Raw genomic sequence first — 24,065 nt, 5'->3', positions numbered from 1 at the left:
AACACTAAGCAAGAATCACAAGGGCAGGAAAATTCACTCACCCTTCAAACTTCATAGCTGGAATACACTGCACACATTAAGCCCGTTTCAGTAGGTAACGGTTCATGAATACGCACAAGTGGCACCTTCTAACACCTCTTTGTTCAGATGGTCTAGATCAGTACAAAGAGTGATAGACACAAACCAGGAAGTTCCGATCTCTATCTGAATTTACCCCAGTTTGAGGGGGGTCTGGATCAGATACTCTGATTTCAATCCACCCAACTGAAGTGGGCTTGAAGAGCTCACAGCCCAGACTTGGATGCAGTCCCATCTCTAGCTTGGAGAGAACTGCGGGAGTCCCACTGGGCAGGATTCATATGAATGTTTCTTCATGTTTGATCCACCTGGGTTCACATTCCCCTGTCCTTGGAGTTTCTATTTCAGGTTTGGGTGAAACTCAGGTGGTAACTCAGAGTTTCAGCAGGTTTGGCATCAACCACCTAAGCCTCTTCAGATTTTTTATGCAAAACTCATGAACTGGTCCCAGGTCTGCATGAAATTGGCCCAGAGGATCTCTAAAATCACCTTTCAGTGGAAGCCGGTCCAACTTTGGAGTTTGCAGCATAATCACTGGACATTATAGTTTTATTCCCAGTTTGTAAGCTTTATTTTCACCCTTGGCACAAATGCTACATGAGGATAATACGGTCTCCAAAACTCAGGCACAGCTCAGATGAATAAAGGATGCTATTCAGTCCTAGGTTAGAATTTTCTCACTGGGCTACGCTTAAAGGCATATTCTACACGTGGAACTGTCATTTGCAGCTGTGGGAACTCTATGCAGGGTAACAAGTACAACTTGTCTCTTACTGTTGTTGTATTTCCTTTGTTTTCCTGCCATAGACTAGCAGCTTGGTGAGTTTCAGTCTGAGGTTAGGCTGTTGTCCCAGTTGACTCTGCATTGACATGGATTTTTTTGGCATCATCTTGACACTGCAGCATCATCCCCAAAGACTGACAAGGTTTCATTCATCTTGTTTCCAGAAGTGACAGCATTAGGTTCTCAGATGCTGTTAACATCTCCTCAGGTTTGCTTTCTGGTCCCATGGAGAATTCTGTAACCATGCTAGGTCTCATTAAGTCAGTGGGTAAAATCAGACTATCAAGAAGAAAGATAAGTAACCAGTGACACAGACCAGGTCTGCTGTTTTGTGTTCTCTCTCTGCTTCACTGGAACCATTGATGATTACTATCCATCAGGATCAAGGACGGTCAGTGTGGTTTAAGGGCACACAAAGCTCCGTGCAGTGCAGATGACATTTTACCACTCCTGAGAAATCAGATAACTTTACTTCAGTTGGGACAAACATGGGATACTTCTGCCCAAAAGGGGAAATAGGATTTCTGTTTCGGAATGGTACTAGTATCCCTCTAATTCAGGCCCAAACATAATCACAGATCGCTTCCCTATGTTAATAAAATGGCAACAAACAAAAATCTCAACCAACCTGGGGAAGCTTCAGTCCTGTGGTAGGGTTTAGCTCAGGTGATTAAAATGTGGTGTTATAGCTACCTGAATAATCCCTTTAGTACAATACTAGTGATCATACCCTAATTCCCTTTCCAAACAACTGGATAGCCTAATTAGAGAGGTTTTAATTAAGGACAATTAAAAAGCCATGGCAGGCTTCATTTAATAAATTGCAGAGAAAATGCAGTCATATACCTGGACCCACTAATAAATGAATGTGTGCAACTACCAGGCAAGGAGCACTAGTGAAAAAATAGCAGGAACATCCTGGAAATGCTGCAAACCTGTCTGTCCCCCTCAGTTACCAGCTCCTTCCCTCCCCACAAGATCCTCAGCTGAACCCACTTCCCAGCTATCAGAATGCCCAGACGATATCCTGGCCATTTGAAAACACCTAAAGAGCATAGTGTCTTTTGAAGTCTAGTCCCCCTGCAAGATTCCATTTCTAATGATACTTTACACTTCTACAGTGCATTTCAACTGTGGATGTTCAATGGCTTTACAAATAGCTATTAGTGATAAGCCTTAGGAGACATCTTTGGGGTAGATAAAGCAGTACTACCATGCCTACTTTACAGATGGGAAATAGAGGCAGAAGGATTAAGTGATTTGGCCACAGCATCACAGAGAAACAGTGGCAGAGCCATAAATAGACGCCGAGTGTCCTTATTTCCAGTTTACTGCTCTGTTCATTAGACCCTACATTATTTTTAAACCATTTCTTGCCTAAAAAAGAAAATAATACAAACAGTATAGGTGTTTCTTTTAGCTCTAAAGTCCCCCAATGCAGGGAAAGGTGTTTTTTCTTCTTAAAAAAAATTTACCTGTGCTTATAACCCAAACAACAGTTTGAAAGTCCAATGCACTATAAGGCAGCTGCCCAATGCAACTTAAAATGGCAGAGAGAATAAAACCTAGAAGTCAAGCTGTCAAGCGGGAATTCCAATTCAACTGCACTAAGGCTACTATAACATCTTTACTAAAGCTGGCTAGAAAATTAGTTATTTTCGCACACACAATTTTGATGAAAATGAAAATGTTTATGTTGAAAATGAACTATTTTCACAAAACTCCATATTGTGACCAAAAAAATTAGTCCCAAAAAATCCTTTGACCAGCTTTAATCTTTGCTCATCATCTTGGGTTGTATGGGATCTGTGTGTAAACAACCACGTATTTCAAAATGTGTCACTTTTCTTCCTATTCGCTAATGTCAATAGGAACAACAACAAAAACTAAATACCGGTATATGCACATGTGCATACATATTTTACAAACAATAAAACTTTCTCTCTAAAGAAGGTTTTAAAGCATTACCACGGACGCAAGTAAATTCAAAAGGTCCTGGCTTAACTCCCTAGTGCAACATTGTTTAAAATTTCTGAGACTGACTTTAGAATACAAACCCCAGCCACAGGAACGTGAAATCTGTTTAGACTATTTTAAGTGCACTATTCTGTACATTCCATAGCACGTAATGACCCTTACATTATCACTAAAAAAGGGGGACTGCAACTTTAAGGCTATTATACTCTTAATGAAGTCCATATGCTCTCTGCTGACACAGAGGGGACATTTAAATCCACCACTGAGGCAGCTGATTTGATGTGTTGACGAGCAAGTCATGTTGCTATAATAAGAAGTGTTTATTTGAATAATAAGGTCAGGGAGTTAAGTAGTTGGTATTCCACTCCTATGAAGCAGTTTGCACAGTGTCACTAATAATTAAAGGGGGTTTTGACTAATCTAGTTGCTCTTCCTAAATATACTCCACTCTGTTCAAGGAACTCATCAAAGCAGCAAAGTGATCTTCGAGGTTATTAATCTCCTTTGCTCCACAGCTGGAGCAAATTTATTTGCTTGAATTAGCATGTAATAAACTTATAATAAAGCTGCCACATCCCTCACTTCAGAGATATAGTCTGTGTAATGGGTAGTTAAACCTAGGTAATGTAGCAATAGTCTTTAGGCTTGGAAATCATAGCAAAAATTATGTAGTGCTGTGGTATCTCTAGTAGTTGGGCTGCAATGTGACTTCTTCCAAGTCTTGGCAATTTTACAAAGCCTGCTGAAGATCATTCAAAGGAAAGGAGCTATCGTGGTGGAAATTACTGACAATGCAGCAGTACTCCTGCCAGGAGCACAGCACTCTACTAGGCATACATTGTTCACTGCTGCCCAAATACTTATCGCCTGGTAACCAACATGCCTTCTCATAGCTGTGGCCTGAAGGCAGGATAGTAAGATCTAGTTAGAGGTAGTCCTCAACCAAAACCACGTGTCCAAAGCACGCCTTGAAGTTTGAGGAAGTTCAGATCCAGTTCAGAGCCACAGAAGGCTGATCAGCCTCAAGATCTCATACTGATGCCAGCTCAAGGAGAGCCTTATGGAAGAGGCCTTTGTTTTTGGAGCATGGTGGCATTACATTCATGTATATGATTCATCTCTGTGTACACATAAGGCCACAGATTGTTATGAAAGGTTCTAGCTCAGATTCCAGTGGGAAAGATGAATGAAGATCATCAGATTTGAAAGGCATAATCCTCAAATAGGGGGAAAACAACAGGACTGGAATAAAGGACTGATGAGTTTAATGGATACAAAGTCTTCCGCGACTCTTCAGAATTCAGAAGTGTGCCAACACCTAACCGTGACAGAAGGTAGGAGGAAACGAAACAGGCCTTCCTCCTGCATGTTCTTGCACAGCCATTGCATTCCAGTGAAATTATGAGTGGAGGCTGTTCATAAGAGCGAGAAAAGTTAACAAGCCTCAGGCACAGCCCTATGCAGTGAGCAAGTCTCAAGTCCCCTATGCAGCCACTCGTGGGTTCATAAGTGTACAAGATTAAAAAGGTATGGGTCATCGGTGAAGAAAGGGCATCTACTCTTCAGCCTCACTCTAGCTAGGAGGGAGGAGTAATCTGAGACCGTCAAGCAGCATTCTTACTAATGCAGAAGCAGGTTGACTTCTTTAATGCTCACCTTACATCTATGTATAGATAAATATTCCTTGCCTGCAACGTGCAGGATCAAGTCCCAAAAGGTACAGTCAGAGCTAATTTACAGCAGTGGCAAAGATCCTAATATATCAGATGCAGGACAGGATAGGCTTTAGTCCTCCTACGCCTACCATGGTAATGCAGCATTTCTGAAAGCCAATCATTTAGCAAGTCATAATACAAAGTTGAACTGGGTTGGAGGGGAACCAGGGAATCAAGATAGGATGGAGGCAAAACTGGCTGAAAGGAGGACAGAGAGTTGGGGCAGACTGGAAAGACATATTCAATTGTGAATAATTTCTCTTTCCTTCCCCCCATCCCCGCCCCACCAGAGCTTTTCTATATTATATAAGGCCATGGGCATTAGCCAGACGTGTCAGACAAGGTATTAAGGAGGTGTCAGTGGTGAAATAGCAGGGATTACAGTAAAGTCTAAATAAGGTGTAAAATAAAACCAAAAGGTGATAAAGTCATTGATAAGAAAAGCTGGAGAAAAATAAGAGTGCAATTATTTTTCATCTCAGTTGTTCAGTCTCGCAGCACATTATTTGTAGCTTTCCAAGACTTAGGTAGGATTCCCCCCCCCTCCTTTTTTTTGTACATCATATTCCCCTCTTAGTAATGTTACGGCTCACAGGTGTTTTTACAATAAAAGAACAGCAAGAACCCTCTTCACAAAAATAATCACTGTCATTCCCAAGTTGGCTGTGTTACGTTCTGTTCTCCCACTGAGTTTTCACATTGAGAGAGAGTCATACTGTGCATGGTATGGATGCATTTTGTCAGCTAAATATTAAATGGCTGACACAGTCCAGCCTACAGGGATTCCCCATTGTTCTGAAGCACTATGAGGAAATTCAGATCTGGAAGGCTTGAGCCTGTCTCCAGTTTATTGTGACATTCCAGACTGATCAGCCTTATAGAGTGACACAGGATCCTAGCAAGTAGCTGGGGAGGAGGAAAACCAAACGTGAGCCAAGCAGATGCACCTAGTGGTGCGGTCTGATCATCATAAAGCTCCACTAGGACAAACACAAGAACCATCATGTAGATAGTAGGCAAGGAACAGTGGCAGGCCACCTGATGTTGTGAGAACTCCTATATAAGCCTTACCAGAAAAAATTAATAGGGGAAAGACCCAAGCCTACAAAGACAACACACAGAGCTGGATTAAGTATGGCCATTTTGGTTCTCAGTGATTTGTGAAAACCCTTTTTGGGGAGATTGATCCATCTGGGTTTCCTTGCCAGAGTTTTTATGATTAATTCAAACAACAATCAAAATCAAAAGTAGCAGCCAAATTTTGCCCAGTTTCAGGGAATACACATGTGAAACCACCACATTCACCTCCCTAACACACTAGACCTCAGGCTCCCCCGATCATGCCTGAGTTTCATATGAGACAAAACAGGCAGGTTTCACTGGCTTTCAGATTTACAAAAAGCTTTGCACAATTCTAGTCGAGAGGCAACAGCAGGGCACTCAACAGGGGGCAAGCTACAGTACCCATCAAACCGCATTAAACCGGTGTTATTGTACTCCTACATGCAGTCCTTCTGAATGATAATTTAGAATATTTCTAGGGTTCTTCCATTGCTTCTCCTAATTGAAATTCTCCATTCATACCTTTTGAAATAATTAAGAGCCAGAATACCGTCCAGTGAAACAATACTTGTACAATATTTGTATAATACAAATAATAGTCTAATCTGTGCCCCTCTGGGGTGTTGCTGTTCATGTTGAAATTTCCCAGTCCCTAGTTGTTTGGTAATGTGCCGAGTGTACCACTAGCCTGAAGGCAAGCACTCTAGATGCTCCAAATTCGAGAGGGGTCAACTAGTAAAACAGAGGAAAATCATCTAACTGAATGTTGCCAGGATGAGGCTCCGCATTTTCCAGAGAGGTGTAGGAGCCAGACACGCACTTTTAACATCTAAACAGCCCTACAAGCGAAAGGACACATACATAGTTGGCTTAACTTACTAGTGTGCTGCACCCCCCGCTAAGGATCTGAATCCAGGGGTGATGCTGCATCCACAAGTGCAACCCTGCAACGAAATGTAATGTTTTCTTTTTATTTCAGTAGAAAAAACTGTCCTAAAGAAATATATGCTGAGGACCAAAAACTATACACAGTTACTACTTATGTATGTGAAATTATTTTATTTTAGTGTCAGATTCACAACCCTGTGGTCTGAAATCCTCTGTTCACCCCACAGTCAGTTGCAATGGCACTGTCTGTCCAAGTTGTCTCCATGTTACGGAAGAAGGATGGAGGGGTTTTTTGTGGTTAAGACGCCAAAATGGGACTTAGGAAATCTGCCTCAGCCTGACACACATTGGCCAGCTCACTTAATCACTCTGTGGCTCAGTTCCCTGTCTACACATTGGAGACAAAGGTTGTGGGAAAGGGGAGTAGTTTTATCTCCCATCTAGTTAGTCTGCTCTGGAGAGCTTGTAGGCTATCTCTTGCTATATAGAAATGTAGGGCTGGAAGGGAACTTGACAGGTCATCAAGTCCAGCCCCCTGCGCTGAGGCAGGACCAAGTAAACCTAAACTATCCCTGACAGGTGTTTGCCTAACTTGTTCTTAAAAACCTCCAGTCATCTGAATTCCACAACCTCCCGCCTATTCCGGAGCTTAACTACCCTTATAATTAGAAAGCTTTTCCTAATATCTAACCTAAATCTCCCTTGGTGAAGATTAAGTCCATTACTTCTTATTCTATCTTCAGCGCACATGGAAAACACTTGATCACCACCCTCTTTCGAACAGCCCTTAACATATTTGATGACTGTTATAAGTCTTCTTTTCTCAAGATTAAACATGCCCAGTTTTTTTTAAAACCTTTTCTCACAGGTCAGGTTTTCTAAACCTTTTATCATTTTTGTTGCTCTCCTCTGGACTCTCTCCCATTTGTCCAGATCTTCCCTAAATTGTGGTGGCCAGAATTGTACACAGAATTCCAGCTGAGACTTCACCTGTGCTGAGCAGAGCGGGACAATTACTTGCTTTGTCTGACTCCTGTTAATACTCCCCAGAATGTTATTAGCCTTTTTGCAACTGCATCGCAGTTTTGACTCATATTCAATTCATGATCCACTATAACCTCCAGATCCTTTTCAGCAGTACAATCACTTCACCCATTATTCCCCATTTTGTAGTTGTGCATTTGATTTCTCCTTCCTAAGTGAAGTACTTTGCACTTATCTTTATTGAATTTCATCTTCTTGATTTCAGACCAATTCTCTAATTTGTCAAGGTCATTTTGAATTCTAATCTTGTTCTCCAGAGAGCTTACAAACCCTCTGAGCTTGGTGTCATCAGCAAATTTTAAGATCATACTCTCCACTCCATTATCCAACTCATTAATGAAAATACTCAATAGTACTAGACCCAGGACTGACCCCACAGGACCTCACTAGATACAATTCTCCCAGTTTGACAATAAACCATTGATAATTACTCTGAATACGGTCTTTCAACCAGTTGTGAACCCACCTTATCATAAATTCATCAAGACCAAGTTTCCCTAGTTTGCTTATGAGAATGTCAAGTGGACTGTATCAAAAGGTATGGTTTTGTACAGTGCCTACCACAATGGAGACTTGATCTCTGTTGGAGTCTCTTGGCTCTACAATAATAGAACTAACTACAAATTATCAACTCTGACCTGGAATGGCCACCTGTTGTTAAGAGGGTTAAGTCAAGTCTTCATGCCCATTCAATCTTTGGTCGAACTGTTGGGAATATCAACAAAGGATTCCAATTAATGCCCATAATGGCATGTTTCGTTGCACAGACCAAGACTACCGAATCCATGTCACATAGGCCAAACAACCATCAAGACAAAGAAATTCACACTCATTACAGATCTGGGCTGGATTCAAAATGATGACCTAGAAGTGAAAAGCACACCAACCACCCCCTGAACCATCCAGCCTGCCTACATGGTTTATTTAGTTTGATTCAAGTATATATTGATACAGGACACAAGTATTAAGACTAACAAATCCAGTGTTAGGTGACATTAGTGCACACTAATAGAGGTGCAAAAATGTATTCTGTACTAGCTTCCACCTCCCATAATAACCCTGCCTACTCAAACTGTCTCCTTCAGCAGCTTCCAGAGAACTAGCCTATAACCTTTTCTTTTATAACCTCCTCCACCTCCTAAAGCATGTAAACCTCTGATAAGGACTAACCCTCCTCCAACCCCCTATGCTACATTGTCCTATCTGCCTGTCCCCAATCCCTGCCTGCAGCGCACAACATCAATATTGAACTTTGAGCCAATATGGATGGTACATAGTAGTATGTCTTCCTGTTAAGAGGGGACAGATCAGACGAGAACCCAGACCAAGCCTTTATGCAATCTGATAGAGGAAACTCTGTACATCCACATAGTAAGAGAGAGGCTCTGCCCTGGAGAGCTTGCAAGCTAAATAGACAAGCCAGACAAAGGGTGGGAAGAGAAACAGAGGCCCAGAAAAGGGACACAGCAGAGCAGTAGTAGAATCAGGATTAGAATCCCGGTGTTTCATGTCCTGGAGTAAAATTTTCAATAGTGCCTGAGTGACTTAGGAGCCTACGTTCAACTGATTTTCAGTTACATTCAGGACTTACACTCCGAAGTCACTTAGTCCTGGTCTACACTAGGACTTTAGGTCGAATTTAGCAGCGTTAAATCGATTTAAACCTGCACCCGTCCACACAATGAAGCCCTTTATTTCGACTTAAAGGGCTCTTAAAATCGATTTCCTTACTCCACCCCTGACAAGTGGATTAGCGCTTAAATCGACGTTGCCGGCTCGAATTTGGGGTACTGTGGACACAATTCGATGGTATTGGCCTCCGGGAGCTATCCCAGAGTGCTCCATTGTGACCGCTCTGGACAGCACTCTCAACTCAGATGCACTGGCCAGGTAGACAGGAAAAGAACTGCGAACTTTTGAATCTCATTTCCTGTTTGGCCAGCGTGGCAAGCTGCAGGTGACCATGCAGAGCTCATCAGCACAGGTGACCATGATGGAGTCCCAGAATCGCAAAAGAGCTCCAGCATGGACCGAACGGGAGGTACGGGATCTGATCGCTGTTTGGGGAGAGGAATCCGTGCTATCAGAACTCCGTTCCAGTTTTCGAAATGCCAAAACCTTTCTGAAAATCTCCCAGGGCATGAAGGACAGAGGCCATAACAGGGACCCGAAGCAGTGCCGCGTGAAACTGAAGGAGCTGAGGCAAGCCTACCAGAAAACCAGAGAGGCGAACAGCCGCTCTGGGTCAGAGCCCCAAACATGCCGCTTCTATGATGAGCTGCATGCCATTTTAGGGGTTTCAGCCACCACTACCCCAGCCGTGTTGTTTGACTCCTTCAATGGAGATGGAGGCAATACGGAAGTAGGTTTTGGGGACGAAGAAGATGATGATGAGGAGGAGGTTGTAGATAGCTCACAGCAAACAAGCGGAGAAACCGGTTTTCCCGACAGCCAGGAACTGTTTCTCACCCTAGACCTGGAGCCAGTACCCCCCGAACCCACCCAAGGCTGCCTCCTGGACTCAGCAGGCGGAGAAGGGACCTCTGGTGAGTGTACCTTTTAAAATGCTATACATGGTTTAAAAGCAAGCATGTGAAAGGATTACTTTGCCCTGGCATTTGCGGTTCTCCTAGATGTAGTCCTAAAGCCTTTGCAAAAGGTTTCTGGGGAGGGCAGCCTTATTTCGTCCTTCATGGTAGGACACTTTACCACTCCAGGCCAGTAACACGTACTCGGGAATCACTGTAGAACAAAGCATTGCAGTGTATGTTTGCTGGCATTCAACCAAAATCCGTTCTTTATCTCTCTGTGTTATCCTCAGGAGAGTGAGATATAATTCATGGTCACCTGGTTGAAATAGAGTGCTTTTCTTCAGGGGACACTCAGAGGAGCCCATTCCTGCTGGGCTGTTTGCCTGTGGCTAAACAGAAATGTTCCCCGCTGTTAGCCACAGGGAGGGGAGAAGGTTGAGGGGGTAGTCACGCGGTGGGAGGAGGCAAAATGCGACCTTGTAACGAAAGCACATGTGCTATGTATGTAATGTTAACAGCAATGTTTACCCTGAAAGAGTGTAGCGACTGTTTTATAAAATGTGTCTTTTTAAATACCGCTGTCCCTTTTTTTTTCTCCACCAGCTGCATGTGTTTCAATGATCACAGGATCTTCTCCTTCCCAGAGGCTAGTGAAGCTTAGAAAGAAAAAAAAACGCACTCGCGATGAAATGTTCTCCGAGCTCATGCTGTCCTCCCACACTGACAGAGCACAGACGAATGCGTGGAGGCAAATAATGTCAGAGTGCAGGAAAGCACAAAATGACCGGGAGGAGAGGTGGAGGGCTGAAGAGAGTAAGTGGCGGGCTGAAGACAGGGCTGAAGCTCAAATGTGGCGGCAGCGTGATGAGAGGAGGCATGATTCAATGCTGAGGCTGCTGCAGGACCAAACCAGTATGCTCTAGTGTATGGTTGAGCTGCAGCAAAGGCAGCTGGAGCACAGACTGCCACTGCTGCCCCTCTGTAACCAACCGCCCTCCTCCCCAAGTTCCATAGTCTCCACACCCAGACGCCCAAGAACGCGGTGGGGGGGCCTCCGGCCAACCAGCCACTCCACCACAGAGGATTGCCCAAAAAAAAGAAGGCTGGCATTCAATAAATTTTAAAGTTGTAAACTTTTAAAGTGCTGTGCTTAAAGTGCAGTGTGGCATTTTCCTTCCCTCCTCCACCACCCCTCCTGGGATACCTTGGTAGTCATCTCCCTATTTGTGTGATGAATGAATAACGAATGCATGACTGTGAAGCAGCAATGACTTTATTGCCTCTGCAAGCAATGATTAAAGGGAGGAGGGGAGGGTGGTTAGCTTACAGGGAAGTAGAGTGAACCAAGGGGCGGGGGGGTTCATCAAGGAGAAACAAACAGAATTTTCACACCGTAGCCTGGCCAGTCATGAAACTGGTTTTCAAAGCTTCTCTGATGCGTACCGCGCCCTCCTGTGCTCTTCTAACCGCCCTGGTGTCTGGCTGCGCGTAACCAGCAGCTAGGTGATTTGCCTCAACCTCCCACCCCGCCATAAACGTCTCCCCCTTACTCTCACAGATATTGTGGAGCACACAGCAAGCAGTAATAACAGTGGGAATATTGGTTTCGCTGAGGTCTAAGCGAGTCAGTAAACTGCGCCAGCGCGCCTTTAAACGTCCAAATGCACATTCTACCACCATTCTGCACTTGCTCAGCCTGTAGTTGAACAGCTCCTGACTACTGTCCAGGCTGCCTGTGTACGGCTTCATGAGCCATGGCATTAAGGGGTAGGCTGGGTCCCCAAGGATACATATAGGCATTTCAACATCCCCAACAGTTATTTTCTGGTCTGGGAATAAAGTCCCTTCCTGCAGCTTTTGAAACAGACCAGAGTTCCTGAAGATGCGAGCATCATGCACCTTTCCCGGCCATCCCATGTTGATGTTGGTGAAACGTCCCTTGTGATCCACCAGAGCTTGCAGCACTATCGAAAAGTACCCCTTGCGGTTTATGTACTCGGCGGCTTGGTGCTCCGGTGCCAAGATAGGGATATGGGTTCCGTCTATAGCCCCACCACAGTTAGGGAATCCCATTGCAGCAAAGCCATCCACTATGACCTGCACATTTCCCAGGGTCACTACCCTTGATATCAGCAGATCTTTGATTGCGTGGGCTACTTGCATCACAGCAGCCCCCACAGTAGATTTGCCCACTCCAAATTGATTCCCAACTGACCGGTAGCTGTCTGGCGTTGCAAGCTTCCACAGGGCTATCGCCACTCGCTTCTCAACTGTGAGGGCTGCTCTCATCTTGGTATTCATGCGCTTCAGGGCAGGGGAAAGCAAGTCACAAAGTTCCATGAAAGTGCCCCTACGCATGCGAAAGTTTCTCAGCCACTGGGAATCGTCCCAGACCTGCAACACTATGCGGTCCCACCAGTCTGTGCTTGTTTCCCGAGCCCAGAATCGGCGTTCCACAGCATGAACCTGCCCCATTAGCACCATGATGCATGCATTGTCAGGGCCCATGCTTTCAGAGAAATCTGTGTCCATGTCCTGATCACTCACGGGACCGCGCTGACGTCGCCTCCTCGCCCGGTATCGCGTTGCCATGTTCTGGTGCTGCATATACTGCTGGATAATGCGTGTGGTGGTTAATGTGCTCCTAATTGCCAAAGTGAGCTGAGCGGGCTCCATGCTTGCCGTGGTATGGCGTCTGCACAGGTAACTCAGGAAAAAAGCGCGAAATGATTGTCTGCCCTTGCTTTCACGGGGGGGGGAGGGAGGGAACGGGGGCTGACGATATGTACCCAGAACCACCCGCGACAATGTTTTAGCCCCATCAGGCATTGGGATCTCAACCCAGAATTCCAATGGGCAGCGGAGACTGCGGGAACTGTGGGATAGCTACCCACAGTGCAACGCTCCGGAAGTCGACGCTTGCCTCGGTACTGTGGAAGCGCTCCGCCGAGTTAATGCACTTAATGCACTTAGAGCATTTTCTGTGGGGACACACACACTCGAATATATAAAACCGATTTCTAAAAAACCGACTTCTATAAATTCGACCTAATTTCGTAGTGTAGACATACCCTTAGACACTTTTGAAAATTTTACTTCCAATCTAGTGTCCTAGCCACTGGCCTATGCCACCTCTCCAAATCTAGTTAACTTACTTGCATTCATTTTCATTTTCCATCTTTCCCAAAGCACTGAAATACCAGCGACCTGGGAGGTACTGAAAACCTCACAAGAAAGCCTCTTTTCATGAGACTTCCAGCTGAATTTTGCAGACCCAAATGGTGAAAACAAAGGTCTGCACTCAGGATCATGCTGTGCCACAAGAACATTCAGCACTTTACAAAATAAGAGCAGCTTCTTCGTTCAGAGTGTTTTACCATCTGAATTAGATACAACACACAGCAGAGTATGACAACAGACAACACTGGGAGGAGGGCGGAGAACACAAGAAATGAAGATCACGTAATCTGTTTGGTTGCATAAGGTTGTTAGTCCCAGTTGTTTTCCTTTGTTATATGAATAAAATCAGGTATGAGAGCAGAAGTAGATGGCAATGGAGTGTGATTAATGGTGAAAGAGTAACGAAGAGGGAATTTTTAAAAGGGATTTGGAGGAGAGTGAAGACATCTGGGCCACTAGATTAATAAATACCACCTATCATCAGTGTAGTATCTGAGCAGCTCACCAACATTAATATATTTATCCTCACAACACCTTGGTATCCATAGGCAGGAAGTTTGATCCCCATGTTTACAGATAGGGAACTAAGGCACTAGGTATACTAAGTGACGTACTCAAGGTCACACAGGAAGTCTGTGCTGAGCTGGAAATCGAGCTCAGGTCTCTCAAGCACTATGCAAGTGCCCTATGTGCTAGACCATTTCTATTTTTTAGGGGGGAGGAGGAGGAGGAAGTGAGTTGGCATTGTGATAGCCCCAATCAGGGATCAGAGTCCTACCATGTGAGGCGTACAAACCAGTAACAAAAAGGCAGCGCCGGCCCCAAAAAGAGCATACAACCCAAGTAAGGGTTTACAATAAAGATTTGGCTTTACAGCCTTCCTGCCTATGTATGTGCAATTTGATTTACTGGTAAGAGAAGCAGACAGAACTCCATGGTTCTTTTCTCAGATTTGCTGTGTGACCTTGAACAAGTCACTTCACCTTTGTACCTCAGCTCCTCCATCTGTACAATAAGAATGATTCACCTGCTCCCTCTTCCCCCTCAGTCAGGCATTCAGAGATCCTGGGATGAAAGCCACCATATAACTGCCGAGTAACATTAGCCAAACAAACTCCTGAACCTTTCACTGTTTGCCCATCCCTGCTTCAGACCCCTTATGGCCTGTTGTATCAAGGTCTTCCTTCTTGGTTTGACTGAAGCTCATGGATCATTGACCTGATAGAGAAGTTTCGCAGACCGGAACATCAACCCAACAGCTCCTAAATGAAATGATTCAATTTTTTTTTTGGCGCAATCCAAAATAGCAAAGCCAATTAATCCATGTTATCCACTAATCAGCCACAGCATTTCTCTCTTCTTTATTTTTAAAAATCCATTTTTAATTAAGTGAGCCTCACATCAAAATTCTAAAGACTACGGGTAGCATGGCCAAGATTTTCCACAGTGGCTAGAGATTTTTGGGTGCCTCAGATTTTGGGGGCTTGACTGGAGACACTTTAAAGGAACCTGATTTTCATACGGTGCATGCTCAGCACTTTTTGAAAATCCATCCCCTTTTCAAGTGTTAGGAGCTGAGCCTTCAAAAATGGAAGCCCCCCAAATCACTAATCCCTTTTGAACGTCTAGTCTTGTGTCTAAATGAGTCAGAAGAGCAGGGGCCAAGCCTAGCTTTAACACTGGCTCACTGATCAAGTCACTTGGCCTCCCTGTGCCTCATTTTCTCCATCTAAAAAAACAGGGATAATATTCTACATCTATAAAACCCACTCAAACCTACTACAGGAGTGTTGAGAGACTGCTTATAAAACACATCAAAGCTCTTTAGTTTAAAGAGGTGCTACAGAAGTACAATGTATTATATTTTAACAACTTGCTACGTCATATTTATTCAATTTTAAAATTTTCTTATAAACTGTTGGCAAAAAATCCCAGAAACCTGAAAACGTACACAGGGATCTCTCTATCAATTGGTGCGTAATGTAAATAAAAACATATCATATGGATAGCACCATGAACCCAGATAGTGGTAGGTAGGATGATTTAGTTGGGCATTGGTCCTGCTTTGAGCAGGGTGTTGGACTAGATGATCTCCTGAGGTCCCTTGCAACCCTGATATTCTATGATTCTATGTTATCTATGGATCTGACAGAACACTGTTTTGATCAGGATTTCTTGGGTTTCACAGTCCTTTGACCATCACATGACATCCATTGTTACGCTGTGGAGAATCATCTATTGCCATCCCCAGAGTGAAGCCCTTGCCTTCCATAGCTACAGCGCTATATTATCTGGGCTATGAAAAACACAGATATTTTAAGATGAGAGTGGCAGCAAGGGTCAGTTTCAACTTGGCTATCAAACCGAACTGTCAAGACAAGAGGACTCACCTCCATCCTGCAAGAATACATCAATCATTCTGACAACCCTTAATCAGACAAAAGGAGCTTTCTTGGAGGTTCGGCAGAGATTAAGAAGGTGGAGGATACAGTATTATTGCCTAAAAAATCCAAACAAATGATTTAGGATGGGAAGTCTTAAATGAACAAAGAAGACCTTTAGCCCTAATCACACTCAAAAGTGGGGCATAAGCTTAATTTCTGAAAGCCTTACTCTCACACTTGTCAGCTGTTCCCTTATGTTGAACACTCCCCTTTAAGGCTTTGAGGAGTCCCCTGCCCTCCCCTGGGAGAAGGGAGACATGCTGTATATTTTTAGAACTATAATCAGAGCTACATTCCAATGTGAACTGTGACGTTCACAGTGCAGCTTTTCCAAGTGGAGGGAGACAGCACAACTATCCACCAGCTTCACAGAATCCTCCAGGCTGCTCCCAAGCCTACATCACTAGCAGGCAGATTGCACTGAATGGAAGAGGTTTGCCAACTCACGTGGCAGGGAACAGATAATAGGATTTTCTGTGATGGGATCAGTAATGATTTCTCTTTGCTTATTAAGAAACCTGAATGTCAGAACAGAGCACATACAAATGTGGTGACATCTTCCCATTTGCCGTCTAAGGTTATTTTTAGGAATCAGTCTAAATATGGAAACACAAAAATCCTTTGTTTCCTGAGGCTGCTAGTACAGATAGACATTTTGTAAAAAATCAGGGTGCCAATGAAAGGCCAAAGGGGAGGACTCTGTATTGGAAATCGTCCTGCCCTATGGCAAGATGAAAGTATTTCCTGTGTGATGATCTACTGAAATACGAAAATAAGCTTTTCTGAGACAGAGCAGCAAACCAATATAGAAAGGCTCGGGAAGAAATAATGGATCCTAGCACTAACACTGTGAAATGCACCCTTTGAGTGTACATGTTTAGCTTCCTTAGATCTAAGATTGGACGAAGACCTCTATCTTTCTTTGGAATTAGAAAACAGCAAGAACAGAATGCTTGATTTCCTCAGATTTATTGGAACCACCTCTATAGTATCTTCTGCTAGCAGAGCATTGATCTCTATTTTTAACTGCACCTTGTGAAAGGGGTCCCTCAAAAGGAGGGAGGTTATCAAACTAGATGGTATAACATTTTTTACAATATCCAACACCCATCTGTCCATGGTTATCTTTAGCCACTCATAACATTGGCTTAAATGTTCCCCAAATGTAACGGGAACAGAATTCAAGATTGATTTGCTTGCTCTCGAACACTAAATCAAACCTACAGTCTAACTGTAGGCAAAGAAGTGGTTCTAAGCAAATTCTTTTGCTTTATTTTGGGCTTAAATGGCCATCTCTTGTATGACTGAGAAGCAGAAGATTGTTTGCTGAAGTTGCTATTGGCAGTGATGTCTTTCTTTGTTAAAATAAGACAACAAGAATGAATGGGGAAGAAGAAGGGGGATAATACTGTCTTTGGTATCTTAAAAATGGTGTAGACAATCTCCTTTTGAAAGGCTGCAAAAGACCCAGAGATCTATCCGTAGAGCTCATTCCTTTCATTTTTTCCAATAAATCATCAGTTCTTGAACTAAATAAACCATCACCTTCAAAGGGAAGATCTTCAACTTTAGACTTCATCTCCTGAAGAGTAGAAAAATGCAGCCAGGCATGTCTTCTGAGAGTTACTGATGTAGCCCCTGACCTTGAAGTAGTATCTGAGATCTCAAAAGACACTGATAATGCTTGCTTCAGATTTTGACCCTCCTTAATGAGAGCATTAGTGAGTCTTGAGTGTCCTTCAGATAGGTTTTTGGTCAACAAAGATTTAGTCCCACAGGTGGAACTGATATCTAGCCATGACTGCTAGATAATTAGCAGTTTCAGAGTAGCAGCTGTGTTAGTCTGCATCTGTAAAAAGAAAAGGAGTACTTGTGGCACCTAGGAAACTAACAAATTTATTAGAGCATAAGCTTTCGTGAGCTACAGCTTACTTCATCGGATGCATACAGTGGAAAATATAGTGGGGAGATTTTATATACACCGAGAACATGAAACAATGGGTGTTACCATACACACTGTAACAAGAGTGATCAGGAAAGGTGAGCTATTATCAGCAGGAGAGCGGGGGGGGTAAAGGGGGGGACTGCTATACTTACCTACATGCCTCCAGCTTTCATCCAGACCACACCACACGATCCATTGTCTACAGCCAAGCTCTACAATACAACCGCATTTGCTCCAACCCCTCAGACAGAGATAAACACCTACAAGATCTCTATCAAGCGTTCTTACAACTGCAATACCCACCTGCTGAAGTGAAGAAACAGATTGATAGAGCCAGAAGGGTACCCAGAAGTTACCTACTACAGGACAGGCCCAACAAAGAAAATAACAGAACGCCATTAGCCATCACCTTCAGCCCTCAACTAAAACCTCTCCAATGCATCATCAAGGATCTACAACCTATCCTGAAGGATGACCCATCACTCTCACAGATCTTGGGAGACAGGCCAGTCCTTGCTTACAGACAGCCCTCCAACCTGAAGCAAATACTCACCAGCAACCACACACTACACAACAGAACCACTAACCCAGGAACCTATCCTTGCAACAAAGCACGTTGCCAACTGTGTCCACATATCTATTCAGGGGACACCATCACAGGGCCTAATCACGTCAGCCACACTATCAGAGGCTCGTTCACCTGCGCATCTACCAATGTGATATATGCAATCATGTGCCAGCAATGCCCCTCTGCCATGTACATTGGCCTAACTGGACAGTCTCTACGTTGTTCTAAGTCAGCCATAAAAATGTTGGCATACTGTGGGGCCATGCGGGTACCCATAGCAGTGCAGCTGATTAGAAGGTATATATTGTCCCCAAATGTGAAATAGTTATGGATGAGGACAAAGTCTCAAAGTTCAGTCACCAGGTTTGCTGTGACATTATCGAGGATACTGTTCCTGATGGCTTGTAGTCCATCTTTGTGTGGAATGTTGGTGTAGAGGGCTTTTACATCCATAGTGGCTAGGATGGTGGCAATTCTTCAACAAAAAAACTTCAAAAACAGACTCCAACGAGAGACTGCTGAATTGGAATGAATTTGCAAACTGGATACAATTAACTTAGGCTTGAATAAAGACTGGGAGTGGATGTGTCATTACACAAAGTAAAACTACTTCCCCTTGTTTATTTCCCCTCCTACTGTTCTTGTAAACTGCGGGAAATGGCCCACCTTGATTATCACTACAAAAGGTTTCCCCTGCTCTCCTGCTGGTAATAGCTCACCTTTCCTGATCACTCTTGTTACAGTCTGTATGGTAACACCCATTGTTTCATGTTCTCTGTGTATATAAAATCTCCCCACTATATTTTCCACTGTATGCATCCGATGAAGTGAGCTGTAGCTCACAAAAGCTTATGCTCTAATAAATTTGTTAGTCTCTAAGGTGCCACAAGAACTCCTTTTCTTTTTATAGATCATTAGTTAGTCTCATGTTTAGGGAAGCAGAAGAGAACAGTTTTCTTCCCAAAAGAGTCTAGTTTTCTCCCATCTCTATTAGTGGGAGTAGACCGTATACCTCCTGATCTTTGAACTGTTGCAGTTACTACTATAGAGTTAGGCAGAGGAGAAAGAAAACCCCTCGTATGGAATATGGTAAAGCTCATCAGCCCTGTTTACTAGTGGAGGACAAGGAGTATTCTATATTAATTTTGAGGGTTGCCATAGCCGGGTTGCCATAGCCCTTCCAAAAGGGGCAGAGAAACTTTACTTGTAGAAGTGTTTCCCAGTATATCAAAAACAGGATATGCAGTTTCTTCTCACTAAACAGACAGTAATGTTAATGTCAAAACCATTCCGTTGACAAATTCCTCGAAATGAATGGCATCTTCCAGTCAAGAAGGAGCTGATGCCACTCCAACATTCTGATCTGGAGACATTTCACACATAGATGTTTGGTCTTGGGAAACTTCAGTTTGTAGAGGCACTTCCACCTCCTCTTCACTTGTCATTCCTACCACTTTGGCCAGTCCAGTAATGTGTCAGAGCCAGGATACCTGTATTTGTAATAGTTTTTGTCCATTGTAAGTCTCTGGGATTGCAGTTCCAGATTTTCCATTGGTTCCAGGTGCTCCTCCGAATGCAGGTCTGAGCCCAAATCTGATAATGAATTAATTGGTGGTACTACTGAAGTTTATATTCTCAACACTGACATCAAAGACATTGTTCTCCTAGGTGAGCCTGAAGGTGTCCTGGGAGGTGAAGGTGACACTACCAACAGCTCATTAGATTTCCTTTTCTTGCGAGAATGAAAAGACTGATCCGTACCCAATTTCCTCTTCACTGTTGCTGAATCAACCAGAATCAAAAACTATAGTTCTGAAGACACTCTTAGGTCTCCAGCATTAGCTGCCCCTGGTGTCAGTATAACACACACATCCACAGAATTCTTTGGACCAACTGAAGAGCTTGCTTGATAGACTTAGAGATTCACTCTGTATGTCCCTGATCCGTCCAGCCATGATCCAACAACTCAGATGAATCTCCGGAAGAAGATTGTTTTGTGTTTGCTTTCTTGCTTCTTGGAACTGAGGATTTTGGCACTGTGGAAGTGCCTGGCACAGAAGATCTATCATCTCTGCCTGATTTCCTCAACACCAGTGCCCTCTGTGGTTTCGGATCAGATGACATTGCTACTGAGTGCTCAGTCTCTTTTGAACTGGTGCTTGGTGCTGAGGCCGGCCGTTGGGCCACGTACCAAAGTCTTTTTGGAACCTGAAGTGCTCAGAGCTGAGCCAGGCATCTTGCAATGCCTTCGAAGCCTTGGATCTGGTAGACAAGGGTTCTTGTAGAAGGAGGGCTTGGAGTCTGTTTTGCCTCTCCTTTCTGGCTTGTGGGGTGAAAGAGCTGCAAAAGGAGCAATGTGAAGGAGAATGTCTGTCCCACAAGCATTTTAGGTAGCGAGCAGGGACCTCAGAATCCAGGAAGATTGCTAGACATGATGTACAGCTCTTAAATCCATGACTTTTTAATCTTCAGATCTGCCATAATAACCTACAATAACTAAACACTTAACTCTAATGCTAACTATATAAACCAATCACCAGACACTTATCCTAACTATCTAAAGGATCTTGATTCAGAGAAGGCTCATGCACATGCGTGTCAGCAGTTGGAAGGAACTGAGGCAGTAACTGCCAACACTCTCCTATTTATAGCCGTGCCCTCAGAGCCTGATGGCAGGGTCAGGGAGTGTGCACAATTGGTTGACTAGACAGTGCTAGCAGAAGGCTGATCAATGGCACCAGTTGGCACCTATCTCAAGAGTGAGAATACACAGAGGAAACTCGAAGAACTAACATCAAAGTCACTTCTCCAGCACACCGCCCTCTCTTTAGACTGCTTCCTTCGCTGAATCAAGCACTTTGACAGTCTTCCAGTAAAATCATACTACTCCCTAGCTTCATTACTGGGGGGGGGGGCGGGGGGGCGCGGTCGGTCTTGTGATGGGTATCAAGACTCTGAATGTGGCTAGATTCTGCTTCAGCATAAAATTTTTGGCTGTACAGACTCCAAGCCAAATTCTGCTCAGGTACAGATATACATGCACTTTGGCTGATTTGCATGCATGGGGGAGAACATGCTTTGGCCCTTATGAGACCTTGGGCACTTCATGAACTAAAGGAAGGCCTGTGTGCCCAACTTCAAGGCTGCACTGATCACACTGTTACCCCAAAGACAGTAAGTCCTTTTCTCCCCATATAAGCCTTATGTTCCTTTCCCAGCTCACTGAAATTTACCTCCACAAGCTTTGAGTTCCGGTGGCCAATTTACTTCACATTAAGTTATACAAGGACACAGCAACTCACATATACACTCACAAAACTCCTTTCTAAAGCACTGCTCAAGTTCCACTTCAATCAACCATCCAGCCCATGTTGTTCACTTCAACTTTCGTTAACACACTTGGAAAGTGTTTTCCCACAAGCTAATGGTCCGTTGGGTTCTAGCTGGAGCAAACAAAACCCATTAAAGTCCATCCAGATTTTTGTTTCTTTCAACTTCAGCATATTAGGTCAGGCTGGTAACCATGTCAAAAGTTTCAGAGTAGCAGACATGTTAGTCTGTATCTGCAAAAAGAAAAGGAGGACTTGTGGCACCTTAGAGACTAACAAATTTATTTGAGCATAAGCTTTCGTGAGCTACTTCCAATGAAGTGAGCTGTATGCTCAAATAAATTTGTTAGTCTCTAAAGTGCCACAAGTACTCCTTTTCTTTTCACGTCAAAAGTGACTGTTTGCCTGCCTTTCCTAGTGTTTTTCCTCTAGTGGGGCTGTCATTTGAAGGTCATGTGAAAAGCCCATTCCATTAGAGGCACGTCAGTGACCATAGCTGCTCCCAGGATGGTTTCAGCTCACAAGATTTGTGGGATAGCTGTATGGCACTCACCACATATTTTTTACTAAACATGATTGCCTTGACAAATCCATCCTTGGTGTAATTCCAGTGAACTCTACAGAGTTACACCATGGGTGAATTCAGCCCTGCAACTGAAGGTTCTGCTCTGTGTGAAAAAAAACTGATCTACAATGGCAGCGGTTCTTTGACTGCACGTGGATGTCTTTTCTTGCACACAGTTCACTAAAATAAAAACAAAAGTTCTATTTACCATGATCTCTGACAACATGTGCCAGTAAATGGTGCAGCGGAACCAGCACTGAAAGAGGTCTCACTGCAAGTGCAGACAGGACCAAACCACCCTGAACACCCTTTCAGACAAGGGAAATGTTTGCCTACTGGTTTTGTTACTTTAACCCAAATCATTTCTATTGCAATTAACAAAAATAAAGTCATGTGAACATTTCTATGGGTGTTAGGTTAATTTATTTGTTTGCTTGGTTTTTACATATAAATTGAGGGTCAAACTTGACCTGACAGTGTCCCCTGCTGCTGCATTTAGGAGCTCCTAGCAGTCAAAGTGGTAACAGTTTACTGGGCTATAGTTGTGGGTAATTTCAGTATTTAATTTCTGGCCGATTCTTTTAATATTGCAAGGTCCCCAGATATTACGACAATAACAGGTAAGACATTTTAAAATGAGCACATGCAACAAGCATGTCAGATATTTTGCCCACTTGACACTAGGAAGCATCAGACACGCGATCTTGACCTACCTAGTCCATTTCTTTCTTTCATTAAAATTTTTTCCCCTATAAGACTATTTACACTGCTGAAGCTTTGCAATGTTTGCCACGACACAGCACATTGCATCCTGCTGCTATTTCAATTTCATTACAGCATAAACAGCAATATAAGTGAGTTTAAAAAGACCCATCTTTCCCTGACACTAACAGTCTTCAATTTATTTTTTAAAAAGCTATTAAAATCTATTTTAAACAACAAAAGGCTGGCCACATGAGGAGAAAGACAAGCAAAGAGGCGTTGATAGTCATCCTCGATATTTGCTTTGTAACAAACAAAAAGAAATGCTGCAGATTGCCCAGGCTTTCCCTCCCTGCCTCTCAGTGAGGTGGAAGCTAGCTCAGATCTGGCAGGTGTGCGGACGACATTCATTAGAACAGATGTGACAATAAACAACACACCAGAGCTTTGACACACAAAAGTGCACACTATATAGGCTGAAGGCCAGTCATTCTTTCCGTGTCATTTCTAGCTTACATACTTCTATCTTGAAACAGCCTCGTCTAGTCCCAGCACCCGACAGAGATGGACGGTCACATCAAAACTCTGTGCACGGAAAGGAACCTCTAACAAGGGGAAGCAGAAGCAGGGATGAATACAGAAGCCAAATGTCTGGTTCCCCACTCTACCAGTATGCATCCAGGCCCATCCCTTCTTGTAGTGACTGCCCCATCTCAAGGACTCAACCTTCCTGGGCCCCATAATGTAATCACAGTCCCCAACACAGAACTTAAGTAGAGCCTGTGTGGCAACATTGTCACGTCAGTCAGTCTGAGGGCTAGAGATGCAAACAGAACCATAGGTCAGTCTGTGTCCAGCAGCCCCAGTAAAGGATCCTCTTTGCATTCATTGCAACAGAGCCCAGTCTGCTCTACCTCAAGGGACACTACAAGCCCCACAAGCTGCCCACACCTTTGCTGAGTCTACAAAGACAAACTCCACCCAGTCCCTTGCTTTTACATAAAGGCTTTGCCCTGGGGAAGGCTACCCTCCAGTCCCTTCAGCAATGCACCTTCTTGTTTTACCAAACCTCTCAAGTTTATTCTCCACCACCCACTCCTTTCCTCTCCTGATTTGCTTTCTTTGATCTCTGGAGCCTGGGAAACATCTTTCAGCCATCCTGCTTTCAGACCCCCTAAACAGGCAGCAGAGAGGTCTCTGCACAGGGTGAAAGCATTTTGCAAGCATGTACCTTCACAACTTGGTGAGGGAAG

The 24,065-nt window shown here is 43.8% G+C and overlaps 1 protein-coding gene across 2 annotated transcripts in view; it reads right to left on the bottom strand.

The window, feature by feature from the left end:
- Positions 1–24,065, bottom strand: part of LOC125623739 (uncharacterized) — an 87,465-nt gene that overhangs the window by 44,701 nt on the left and 18,699 nt on the right. The window contains exon 1 of one of the 2 annotated variants that reach the window (XM_075120745.1): positions 15,650–15,740. The exons of the other annotated variant lie outside the window; for it this stretch is intronic. Within the exon in view, the coding sequence (XP_074976846.1) occupies positions 15,650–15,677 (28 nt within the window). The 5' untranslated portion in view covers positions 15,678–15,740. Of the gene's footprint in view, positions 1–15,649; positions 15,741–24,065 lie in introns of those variants that run through there. 2 annotated transcript variants of the gene reach the window in all.

Source organism: Caretta caretta, chromosome 17, assembly GCF_965140235.1.
Source record: "Caretta caretta isolate rCarCar2 chromosome 17, rCarCar1.hap1, whole genome shotgun sequence".
Lineage (NCBI taxonomy): Eukaryota > Metazoa > Chordata > Testudines > Cheloniidae > Caretta > Caretta caretta.
Note: the sequence above shows the minus strand (reverse complement) of the source record. Positions and strands in the feature narration are given on the sequence as shown.